The 13,303-nt window shown below is 37.4% G+C and overlaps 1 protein-coding gene and 1 non-coding gene across 2 annotated transcripts; one reads left to right on the forward strand and one right to left on the reverse strand.

Moving 5' to 3' along the window:
• Nucleotides 1–5,538: 5,538 nt before the first annotated feature.
• LOC120068646 lies at nt 5,539–5,645 on the reverse strand. The gene has a single exon (XR_005479282.1). It is a non-coding gene; the product is annotated as a small nucleolar RNA R71 (small nucleolar RNA).
• Nucleotides 5,646–10,791: 5,146 nt separating this feature from the next.
• LOC120067632 lies at nt 10,792–11,244 on the forward strand. The gene is made up of 2 exons (XM_039019174.1): nt 10,792–10,998; nt 11,080–11,244. The coding sequence occupies exons 1-2, from the start codon at nt 10,792–10,794 to the stop codon at nt 11,242–11,244; spliced, it is 372 nt and encodes a 123-aa protein (XP_038875102.1).
• Nucleotides 11,245–13,303: the final 2,059 nt, after the last annotated feature.

Here is a 13,303-nt window from a genome sequence, read left to right on the forward strand (position 1 = left end):
TCCCATCAGGGTCAGTCTTTACTCTTAAGGGAAGAGTTGTAGTATGGAAAAGCACTAAGCAGGGGTGCATCGCCGACTACACTATGGAGGCGGAGTACGTTGTAACTTGCGAAGCTACTAAGAAGGCCATCTGGCTCAGGAAGTTATTGACAAAACTGGAAGTTGTTCTAAATATGTCTAGGCCCATTACCCTTTATTGTGATAATAGTGTGGCAGTGGAAAACTCCAAGGAGCCGAGGAGTCATAGACGCGACAAACACATAGAGCAGAAGTATCATCTGATCCGCGAGATAGTGCATCAAGGGGACGTGATCGTCATGAAGATCTCTTTGAAGCACAATGTTACTGACCCGTTTACGAAGGCTCTCATGGCTACAATGTTTAAGGGTCACTTACGGAGCATGGGTCTATAGGATCGCCCACAGCTGGACTAGAGCAAGTGGGTGATTTTCTTATACTGGGCTTTTATGCCCTAGTTTATTGTTTTGTACTAATTTTACGTACACCCCACTTCGCTTGAGGATAAGTGGGAGATTGTTAAGGTTCATGCCCTAAAGTCTCGTGTCCTATAGTTTGTAAACAGTTTGTACAAACGCTTGTGTTGTATAATATATGATATTTACTTCACATCTTGATTTTGCACAGTTGTATGTTTTATTTGCTTTAACATAAACCAATAAACATAAAATCCCTGGTTATCTATATGTAACTTAAGCATGTATGTAGTGACATGCAAGTGAATCATGTCTTGAGTGATAACCAAAATGGTCTGTAGTATATGGATATAGGAGGGAAACCTTATCCTAGTAACGTTATAGATGCGACTCGCTTTGTGGAATGGTCACAAGTGACTTGTCATAGATGGTTTGATGTAGATCATTCGTATAGGGGACATGCGAGCGATGGCGTCCTATACAAAGAGTTTGTATAAGACCTGACCACGAAGTGTTAACATCTCATTATATAACACCGTTCATGACTGAGACTTCACATCACTAGGATGACCATAGGTAACATGACCTCAATCCTGAGTGAGTTGGGAACTCCTTCCATTAAGGGTGGTCCCTTGATTTGTATGGGTGCTAGTGGCCAGGTCGCAGATTCAAACCTACATTTTGGAGATTCGACTGATTTGGGAGCTAGGATCTCAGCTACGAAAGATGGAATTCACTCCTTCCCCGAGGCAGGGGTAAGTAGATAGATAGCTCCCTTAAGGGCTGATTCCAGGTCTTGAGCGATGTGGCGCCACACACCTTCTCTTGGCCTGAGAGGTGTTAACACATAGTTGGACTATGTTATATTGTTCATTAGAGGAATCAGTGGTACTTAAGGAGTGAGATGTAACTACAGGGACAAAATGGTAAATTGGTCCAACTGTACTTACGAGTATCAGTGAAGGATCATCGTACTCATGATTGGTTATATCCGATGGACACACAAATATATTTGTGGTAAGAAGAGTTCAGTTGTTTGTCTTTAGTGGAATTCCTAGAAGTTAACGGATGGTGGATCTCGTGGCTAAAGAGTTTAGTTAGCTATTCACGTACCGTTGGAGCTTCAAGCCACGTGTCCATTAGGTCCCCTGGCTAGCTTGGATAAAGTCGAGAATCAGTGTTTGGGTCAGTTTGAAATGTTCAAATTGACAAGAGGGAGTTCGATTATATATGATATAACTGGACTGGTTTATATATATGATATAATTGGCTAAATGTATGAGATACATTGTTTTGGAGGAAATTAGACATAAATATGATTTATATCAAAGAGGAAAAATTACTATAGTAGATATGTGATATCAAACTATAAGGTAAGAATATAATATGATTATATTCATTAATTATTAAATTGGTTAATTATATGATAATTGGCCGAAAACTTCTCTTCAGTCGTGCATTAGTGGGAGAATCTGATGTTTGAAGAGAGTCTTCAACTGGTATGAGAACTCTTTCCTTTGTATTTTATTGTTCGAGGCATGCCATTAATTAATGTTAATTTGCATAATTGTCTGTTGGAATGTATCGTATTTTGGTCACAATGAAATCGGAAAGATCCGAATGTGCTCATGGATGCTCTTTGTTAAGAGTTCCTTCAATTGGTATCAGAGCTAGGTTCTGATATTCTAATTTCATTGTTGCAACGAATTACATATACGTTCTTGGTGGGTGCATATCTTCTCTGTTTAATCGTTAAATTGTTGTGGATGTGCAGATTAATGGTGTTTTTGTGGATGTTAGCCTCGGTTTGATTTAATTCGTTTACATTTTCGATTGATTGTAAATGCCCCTGTGTTTTTAGGCATTATAAAGGAGAAATTTATCAAATTACTCCTAATCGGGGAAGGAATGAATTCCATCTTGTGTAGCTGAGTTCCCAACTCTTCAATCAAACGAATCCCCAAAATGGTAGGCTTACTGAGTCGGCGATCTGGACACTCTCACCCATGCAAATAAAAGGACTACCCTCATAGGTAGGAGTTCACAACTAGCATGCATGATCTAATCTTTGCTTAATCATCTAATTTCAAGCAATTAGTTATTAGGGTTTAAGTAAAAGAAAATATTGTTTTCAAGAGATTCATTTTGGATAAAAGACTTCTAGATCTAAGGGTTATGTTAGTTAATTCAAGAGTCAAGTAATTGTGTTTAATAATACCTTTGATGAAATTTGTTCTCTAAAACATCTCTTAGTTGATAATTCTTCATATTCGATCACTTTTATTGCTTTCTTAATTAGTTTCATTATCTTACATCACAACTCGGTCCCTAAATAAAATTAAAATGATCTCTGAATAGCTAAAAGAATATCAACCAGATTCCCTGAGGATGATACTTGGCCTTTTATGTTGTTTTAATTTACTATAACTTGATTGTGTTCACTTGCGTGCATCAAGTTTTTGGCGATGTTGTCGGGGAATTGGCTTTTTGATTTTCTTTTAGTATTTAAGAGATTTTACTAATCTTAATTTAGGGTGTACATTAGTTTATTTTTTGCTTTTATTTTATTTAATTTTTTAGTCTTTTCTTGGTTGATTGACTGTAGTGTTTTGCATGTTATGAATTTCAATAATTATATATGCCATTATAGAGGGTGTCAACCCAACTTAAGTCCAACACCACCACTACCCTTTAATCCTAACCTTTACCCATTAATTTATCCTTCCTGTGAGTAAGGTAGTTACGATCCAACCTCAATATAGTAGAAACCTGATAATGGGCAAAAATGCACGTTATTACAGTGCAAATAAGTAAAACAATGAGGGAATGCGACGGTAAAAATATACAAAATTATGTCCAAAAACGGTAAACTGAGAATATTGCGATCGCATGCGCCCAATGCATAAAAGCAGCTAATTTATTTATTTTGTGCAGGAAAAATGCGTTGGCGCAAGATAAATTACGATCCAAGGAATTAGGCGTCCGCACGCATAGAAAGATTGCGATCGCAAATGTGATCGTATGTGCTCGCGAGAAGTTGTTCAAGAAGGTGGCCTCATAAAGACGGCGCATCAAGGTGAAAGCTTAATAAAGCATGATGGGACGGAAAGGACGGTCGAATCCGAATTTAGTTGACAAGTCGTTAACGACATACTGTAGCAAGTACATTAAACTTTTCGGTGACCATTAATCGGCGCATCAGACAGAAGATTTAATGACCTCCCATCATTGTAATCATTAGAGGGAAAAGCTTCTTCACCTTGAGCTCTATAAATATCGAAAGCCACCATCAATAAAGGAGTTCTCCATACATAGAAGATAGTTCATATACAAATAGATAGTCGTTATTCTGTAGTTATTCATATACTTAGAAGGTGGAGGCGAGCGAAGAGAAGAAGACGCCGAGAGAACTTTCTTGGACAGCTCGAAAGACTGCCGGGAAGTGCTATAAAAGGGAGAGAGGGCCGACACTCGTGAAAGCAAGGATATTCTTCTAGAAAGAGTAGAGTAACAAGATAGTGTAAAAGCCACGGGAAGCAAGACATTGCTACCGAGCTTCTTATCCTTACTTTCCATTATTATTTTGTATTCTGACTTTATTTATAAAATTGAATTCTCATCGCAACATCTGTTCAATTTCTTTACATTTCACATGAGTAGCTAAATTTTTGAATGGGTTGAGAAGTGCTTAGCTAGCATGACCTAAGATCTTCACTTTATGCGATCATCTTGTCTTATGTATGTGTCATTCACCCTTTAGAGATACTTGAGATAGTAGTTTAAAGAAAGAACTTAGACTTGAGAGAGTCAGGTTAGAATCTAGGCTTGAGAGAATCAGATTAGAACCGCATAAGCAAGAGATAGAAACTTAGACATAAGTTCTATTTGCTATTATGCATCGCATGCACCCTAGAAATAGGATATGATAGTATGTGGTCACCTTGTGTATGTGTGTATTATTCATCATCGCATAGATAAGAATAGAGGCTTAGACATAAGTCCTCATCGCATGCATCTTAGAAATAGGAACTATGGCATTTGCATTGAGAGATGACATGCTATTGTGTGTGTGTGGCATGATCGCATAACTTTAACGCAATCTTAGGAAGTTTTAGCTAAATCCCTTCTCAACCCGTTCATCGCATACTTATTGTATTCTCGATTTCATCAACTCTTTACTCAAATCCGTCGCATAAGATTTATAGTTAAACAAAACACCAACCAACTTGTTTGTTTTTGCCACCGCAAAGGAATCAATTTTACTGTCGCATAGTATCTCAATAGTCCATGTGTTCGACCCTGGACTTACCAGGAAACCTAGTGAGATTTATACTTGGGTTTTACTAGAAAAACTTGCATGTGTAACGCATAATTCATCACCGTAATCTCATAGCATTATTTCATCACATTTACAATGCATCAAGTTTTTGGCGCCGTTGCCGAGTACTACAGCAGTACATATTGTGCTAACAGTAAATTTTTTATTTTCTTTGCAGCTTTCGACCTCTGTGCACTGCCTCTCTTTTGATAAAGGAAGAAGCGGGTGTCGTATGAGTGAAGGATACGTTCCTGAGCCCAACTACGACCCAAAGATTGAAAGAACATTTCGAAGAAGACGAAGAAACAACCGCCAACAACAACAAGAGAGAAACCCCAACATGGCGGAACAACCGGAAGACAGAGCAGCAAACGCGAATAATATCATGGCAAACCCCATTCTTTTAGCGAACGACCGCAATAGACCCATCCGGGACTATGCATCACCCAACTTTATGATTTATCCTCAGTAATCACTACGCCAGCTCTGAACGGATTGAGGTTTGAAATGAAGCCAGTTATGTTGCAGATGATTCAGACGGCCGAACAGTTTGGTGGAAGGCGTGGCGAGGATCCGTACGCCCATCTCCAGAGTTTTATTGAAATATTCAATATGTTTGTGTTCCCAAACATCTCAGCTGAAGAAGTTCGACTAACGATGTTCCCATTTTCGCTGTACAACCAAGCAAGGAAATGGACCTATTCTCTCGAATCAGGGGAGATAAAGTCTTGGGAACAAGTAGTAGAGAAGTTCATGAAGAAATACTTCCCCCCTACCGAGAACATAAGAAGGAGGAAGTTGATTACAAATTTTGAACAGGAAATTGATGAATTGGTCAGTGATGCGTGGGCGAGGTTTAAGAGACTAGTGCAAGATTTTCTGCACAATGGCTTAACTGACTGTCTCCAAATGGAAATATTTTAACACGGTTTGAACCCTGCATCGTAGACGGCCGCTAATGCGGTAGTAGCTAGAGGTCTGCTTGACAAAACATATGATGAGGCTAAAAATATCCTTGATTGCATTTCGAAGAACCATGAAGTTTGGAGGGAAAGCGATCAACGACTTAAAATTCGAGAAGGTGACGCAAACAATGGGGCCATTAAATCCCTACAAAGTCAAATGAATGCAATGATGAATCTGATATAGGGCATCGCAATCAATAGCCGGGATTTGCATTGAGAGATGACATGTTATTGTGTGTGTGTAGCATGATCGCATAACTCGAACGCAATCTTAGGAAGTGTTAGCTAAATCCCTTCTCAACCCGTTCATCATATACTCATTGTATTCTCGATTTCATCAACTCTTTACTCAAATCTGTTGCATAAGATTTATAGTTAAACAAAACACCAATTAACTTGTTTGTTTTTGCCACCGCAAAGGAATCAATTTTATTGTCGCATAGTATCTCAATAGTCCCTATGTTCGACCCTGGACTTACCAGGAAACCCAGTGAGATTTATACTTGGGTTTTACGAGGAAAACTTGCATGTGCAACGCATAATTCATCACCGCAATCGCATACCATTATTTCGTCACATTTACAACGTATCAAAACCTTCTATAGAAGACATGTTAAAAGGATATCTCTTAGAGTTTAAGGTGGAGATTTCATTAGAGAAGAGAGAGAGAAAGCGGTTGGCTAGGGTAGAAGCTTAAGTGATAAAGAATGAGGCTGTCCTAAACTGGATTGTTAATCAACTTAGTTTGATAGTTGATACACTTAGAGCCTTGAGTGAGGAGAATACTTCTGATGCCACTAAGGTAGAGGGACCTAGGGTTATTTACTTTGATGGTGAGGATGAATTGGAGGGATTTGAATCAATTCAAGATGAGGTTGTGTGATTGAGAGACAATTTGTGCCTAATTTATGTAGGAAGTTCAAGAGATTAAAGTTGAGGTTGAAATGCCAAGTATATCATTCATAGAAAGTTTTCCATCGTTGATCAGTCTCTCCCTTATGAACCTTGTCAAGTAGAGTCAACCAAAGAATCGGTTTGTGAGAGTGAGGAAGGATTTATGCCTGACGTTGACGAAAATTTCAAGAGATAAAGTTTCCTAGAAAAACCTCCCATTTTTGTTTATTCTTTCCTTATATATCACGAGCCTTGTCAATATTTTTCTCATTTTTCTAGTTTTGAGTCTTCTTATTTTTATTTTCTATTGTTGAATTTGGTGGCTAGTCATAGTATGGATATTGTGAGGAAGACTGTTTTACCTCTTCTTTATTTCTTTGTTTTTTACAATACAAATAGGAGCGGTATTATTATGTCACTGGTGCCAGATTGAAATGTCATTGAATGTATCTATTTTNTATATATATATATAATAAGAGGTATTTTATTAACATTTAGACTGCATTAGTTCAATCCAATAAATTAAGATCCAAGGTTATTTTATGTAACTTAAAACATGTATATAGTTGACATATATGTGGATCATTGATAACTTGTAGAAATATAAGCTATTTTACTTCTTTTATCTAAAACAATTAGGAAAAATCATAGAAAATGTGTTAGCTTAAAAAGAAATCATGCAATTAATTACATTATGCGATCATTAGCATGCAAAAGTTCATAATCCTTGTAAATTATAAAAATTTGAGTTTTTTGAACGCAAAAATCTAAATAAAATAAAGTGATGAAGCAACTGTTGTCGCCTGAGCACATGGAAAATACTAACGCCCAAAATAGAATCACATAAGTTCAATGCGATAAGAGGAGACATAACATTAAATACAACCGGCGCATGGACGGTGGAGGTCAAATCAAAATGATCAAAGTTGGTAGCTAACGTGAAAGGTTCGCGATAGAGCCAATTAACTCCTGACGTGAAGAATGCGGCACGACAGGGTATGGAAATTAATGCTTGGTGTCAGCACAATTATTAGTGATATATGTGAAAACTCCTCATCCACACCTATAAATAGCCACAAGATTTCTATCCAAAAACAACCCAAAAAGTTGGCGAAGCTCTGCAAAAGTTCTTTATTCCTTCCCCTAGATAATTTCCTCCTAAGCTTTCCATTTGAGAAATCTTGAGTGAGAGCTCAAGATTTCCACTTGTAGAAGAAGAAGAAAAACATCAACCCCATAACCAACGTGAAGCAGTCATTCAAAGAAGTCAGTAGATGTAAGAAATTGCATCTGATGACTTGACTCTGTATCCTTGTCTTTCGTTTTGTATTTTCATTAATATTTGTATTGTTGTATAATATTGAGAAATTTCCATTACTAATATGAATGCCATCACATATTCTTGTCTATCCATCTTCCTTTTACCAAGTATGAACAACTAATTTCACAGTGGGTTGAGAAAAATGAAACTAAGATGTACTAAGTAGATCATATACTGTCGTTCAACTTGTTTAATGTGTGCTTTATAAACTATTTTGATCAAATTGACAAATTGCTCTAAATAGAACTAATCACTGTTTGAAAAAGAAAGTGATCTTAGATCTCATTAAACAAGAAAAGAAATACCTTTAGACATAAAGATACGTCTTTTGCATTAAATACTCATCAAATATGTCCTAGAAATAGGATATTGTGACTGAACGCACTCAGAAGTGTAGCTTGTGTTTATGAGTAAGTTGCTTGAACGCATGGTATATGCTTTGCTAAGAAGTGTTAGTAGATATTTTATCAACCCTATTTCATTCATTAGAATTTTACATTTCTCTCCACATCTTGCAGTACTCATCCCATCCCTTTTCATGCATTTTAGTAATAGTGATAGAATAGAACCAATCATTCGCATTATTGACAAAAAAGTTGCATCTTTAGAAAGCAATCCCTGAGTTCGATCCTAGATTTACCATGACTCTAGTTAAACTTATACTTACGTTTGATTAGAAAAAACAATGCGTTTACATAATTAAAGAGACCAAGCATAGAATCATTTTATTGCATCTATAGAAACACATCAAGTTTTTGGCGTCATTGTCGAGAATTGTGGTAACTAAAGCTATGCTAAATTATTGCTTTTTATTTTCATAGGTCTCAAGAGCTGACATATTGTATCTCTATTTGTGAAAGAGGTACAAAGATTTTATGAGCGAAGGATCAATGCTCGAACCATTATACAACCCAGAAATTGAGTGGACTTTTCAAAGAAGAAGAAGAATGAATAAGGAAAGAAGACAAAGAAATAGGGCTAGGAAAATGACATCTCAACAAAAAAATCTTAGAGAGCCAAATGTGAAAATCAACGTAAGAGACAATGGAGATGACTAAGTGATTGCTCTTGCCAACCCCATTCTCCAAGCCAATGATCACAATAGACCAATTAAAGATTATGTTTCGTTATCTTATATGATTTCTCACCTGGAATTATACTTCCAACATTAGACGATTACAAATTTGAAGTGAAACCTGTCATACTTCAGATGATCCAAATAGCTGGACAATTTGGAGGAAGACCAGGCGAAGACCCTCATGCTCATTTGAGAAGTTTCATTGAAATATGCAACACGTTCGTATTCTCCAACATTATTCCTGAAGAAATTAGTCTAACTTTATCTCCATTTTCACTATGTGAAGATGCCAGGAAGTGGGCTTATTCATCTGAACCCGGTGAAATCACATAATGAGAGTAAGTCATGAAAATATTTGCGAAGAAATATTTCCTACCTATAGAAAACGCAAAAAAGGAGAAGGGAAATCTCATATTTTCAACATAAAGATAATGAAACATTAAACGATGCAGGGGTGAGGTTCAAAAGGCTAGTGAGAAATTGTCCATATAATGGACTCCCTGACTGTTTACAAATGGATATTTTTTATGATGGGCTGAATGAAGCATCTTAAACTACTACAAATGCTGCCACTGTGGACGGTTTATTGGATAAAACTTATGTTGAAGCCAAAAACATCCTTGTTCGCATTTCAAGGAACCATGAAGACTGAAAGGAGAACAAATATGACTCAAGATCGAACGACAAAGGAAGAAAAGAACGACAGGTGAATACGATGACCAATTTGTTGCAAAAAATGACAATGACAAAAAATGGCATCAGAAATGGGCAAGTGAATGTGGTTACTCAGGTGGCTAATGAGAGTTGAGTTATATGCGAAGAAGCTCACTCATTCAAGCTACGCCTGCATAACTAACAATCTATTTGCTTTGTCAAGAATAACCCGTTTTTGAACATCTACAACCCTGGTTGATGAAAATCACCCAAATTTTTTTTAGGGTGGAAATCAGTAAGTACACACCAACCATCATGGTGCCCCTAGAGATAGACCACCTAGGTTCTATCAAGGACAGAATGGACACCAACAGGTGTCAAGCTCATTGTAACAACCAACAACTTCTTCACCTCTAGAAAATCTGTTAAAAGAATACATCCAAAAAAATGAGGCGATCATGCAAAGTCAAGCATCCCCCATTCGAAATCTTGAATTTCAAATGGGCAGATCGCTGGAGAATTGAAAAGCAGACCACAAGGATCACTACCAAGTAATACTGAAGTTCCTCGTAATGCAGGAAGTTCAGGTAAAGAACAATGTCACACAGTGACATTGAGAAATAGTTGGACAATGAAAGAAGATCAGAAAAGAGAAAATACAATCAGCAAATTTATCCATGAGTGCATGGACAACCTTCATATCAACAGCTTGACAGACATCCAACGCAAACTTCAAGTACACAAACTCCATCGCATGAAAGTCTAGAGGAACGCAGAGATTCAGCTGAGGAAACTTCAACTTCGAATGCGTCAGAAGTACATAACCCTCTCTATCCGCAACGATTGAGAAAAAAGAATGATGAAGGGAAATTTCAACATTTTCTTAGAGTGTTGAAACAAATTCATATCAACATTCCACTAATTAAGGCGTTGGGACAAATGGCATCTTATGCAAAAAAATGTAAAGATATTCTCTCAAAGAAAAGAAGGATGGGTAGCCATGAAAATGTAGCATTGACACGAGAGTGTAGTTCCATTATACAAGAGAATGTTTCATCTAAGATGAAAGATCCGAGAAGTTTTACTATTCCTTGTTCAATTGAAGGAGTCTACATAGGGTAAGTCCTATGCGACTTGGAGCTACTATCAATCTTATATCATTATCGGTGTTTAAGCAATTGGGAATAGGAAAACTTGCACCCACAACGGTCATTGCAATTGGCAGACCGTTTATTAGTGCATTTGGAAGGAAATTGGAAGATGCATTAGTGAAGGTGGATAAATTTATTCTACTTACCGACTTCATAATATTAGACTACGAAGTTGATAAGGATGTACCCATCATTTTGTGAAGACCTTTTTTATCCACAAGAAGGACTCAAATCAATGTATTCACAGGAGAGATCACCATGCAGGTAAATGACCAGAAAATGAAGTTTAACATTCTCAAAGCGATGAAATATCCTGATAAATCCAATGCATGCCATGCAATTGAGTTGGAAGAAGATTGGCCTTACAAGCTTGAATCTGAAACCAATAAGGCAATGGAAAAAGAGAAAGACGAGATGAACGCTCAGTAGCTTGAATCATGTTATGCGATAAAAGAAATTCAGAGGAATTTTGAGCCCCTGAGCTTAGAAAATTGAGAAAGCTAGATCAAGCCTTCACTCGAGCAATCTTCTATATTTGGAATTAAAAGCGCTCCCTGTTCATTTAAAGTATGTGTTTCTCAGTGAACATGACACTCTACCTGTCATTATCTCAAACACACCCTCTAAAAAAAACAAAGATGCTCTTTTAAAGATTTTGAAGAAGTATATTACGGTGATAGGATGTACCCTAGTAGATATCAGGGGAATTAGCCCCTCCTATTGAATGCATAATCGAAAATGGAGGATAGATCTATTGAACATCAACACAGGCTCAATCTTTCGATAAAGAAAGTTGTAAAGAAAGAAATCATTAAGTGGTTGGGACGCAGGGGTTACCTTTCCCATTATAGATAGTAAATGGGTAAGCCTTATACAATGCCTTCCCAAAAAAGACGGTATCACTGTAGTCCCTAATCAAAACAATGAACTTATCCCTACATGCACGGTCATGGGATGGAGGATCTGTATGGACTATAAAAAGCTTAACATAGCAACAAAGGAAGACTACTTCCTCCTACCTTTTATACATCAGATGCTAGATAGATTAACAGGGAATAACTTCTTCTGCTTTCAGGATGACTATACAAGGTACAATCAAATCATGATTGCACCTGAGGATCAAGAGAAAATAACCTTTTCCTACCCATATGGGACATTAGCCTTCTGGCATGCCCTTTCGGCTACGTAACACCCCTAGCACCTTTTAGAGGTGCATGATGGCCATCTTCTCTGACTATCTGGAAGAATCAATCTAAATTTTTATGGATGATTTCTCAGTTTATGTAATACGAAAGTTTTGAATTCTAGCATTAACAGCATCTCACACAGAGTGTCATTAGGGTGTAGTACGAAAGCCCGTGCTTTTAAGACCTAGCACGTGAATCCCGATTTAGTGAATGCTCTAGAGAGTTTGCCTAAAAACTCCATAGGAAGCAGCCCTCACTTCCACATTCACACAGGTGGAGTCTTAATCAAGGGTACTCCTATAGCTAGCTATCCCACTTTTCCATCAAGTATAGATCTCAATAAGAACTGAGTTCAACCTTCTTACGCTTCAGGATATCATGCTCAGACTTTAAGTCATAGGAATAGAACTCTGTGTTTTGGTTTAGCATGATTCACTATATATCACTCGTGATCAGTTATTATCCGTTGAACCTATTTTTTGGGATTTCCAGTCTACAGGTTGGGTTTTCCTCACTATGATTCATTTTTCGATAGGCATGAGTCTCATCCTTTCTAAGGTTCTGAAAACCTTTTCTCTGGCTAACCTTTCGTCAAAGGATTGCCAAATTTCATCAGTCAGTATGTGATCCACTCTAACTGCACCAGTAGTGAGAAACTCTTTAATGGTACTGTGCTTATGACGTTTTGACATTTCTTTCTGTTGTAGTAACGGTTCTGAACTTTTACGATTGCTGCAGTACTATCGCAATGGATCAATATGGCTGGTAAACGACTTTTCCCATAAGGGAATCTCTGATAGCAGACTTCTAAGCCAGCCTACTTCTTCACTAGCTGTCGCTAATGCTATCATTTCTGACTCCATCGTAGATTGGGCTAAAATAGTCTGTTTTTTGGACTTCCAAGAGACAGCTCTGCCAGCTATATTAAAGACATAGCTACTTGTAGCCTTTGAATTATCCGAAAGAGGGTTCCAATCAGCATCGCTGAACCCTTCCAGGACAATGAAAAACTTTTGATAATGTAATCCTAGGTTTTGGGTTTTCTTTAAGTATCTCATGACCCTTTCTATAGCATTCCAATGCTCTTTACTATATCTGCTTGTAAACTTGCAAAGTAATCCTACAGCATAAGCTATGTCAGGCCTAGCGTAGTCGACAACGTATCTAAGACTGCCTATGATGCTCGCATACTTAGATTGATTAACACTGTCACCAGTATTCTTGAACAACTTGACACTAGGGTCATAAGGAGTACAAGCTGGTTTACACTCAAAGTAATTATATTTCTTTAGAATCTTTTC

The sequence above is a fragment of the Benincasa hispida genome, chromosome 12, assembly GCF_009727055.1.
Source record: "Benincasa hispida cultivar B227 chromosome 12, ASM972705v1, whole genome shotgun sequence".
NCBI classification, from domain to species: Eukaryota; Viridiplantae; Streptophyta; class Magnoliopsida; order Cucurbitales; family Cucurbitaceae; genus Benincasa; species Benincasa hispida.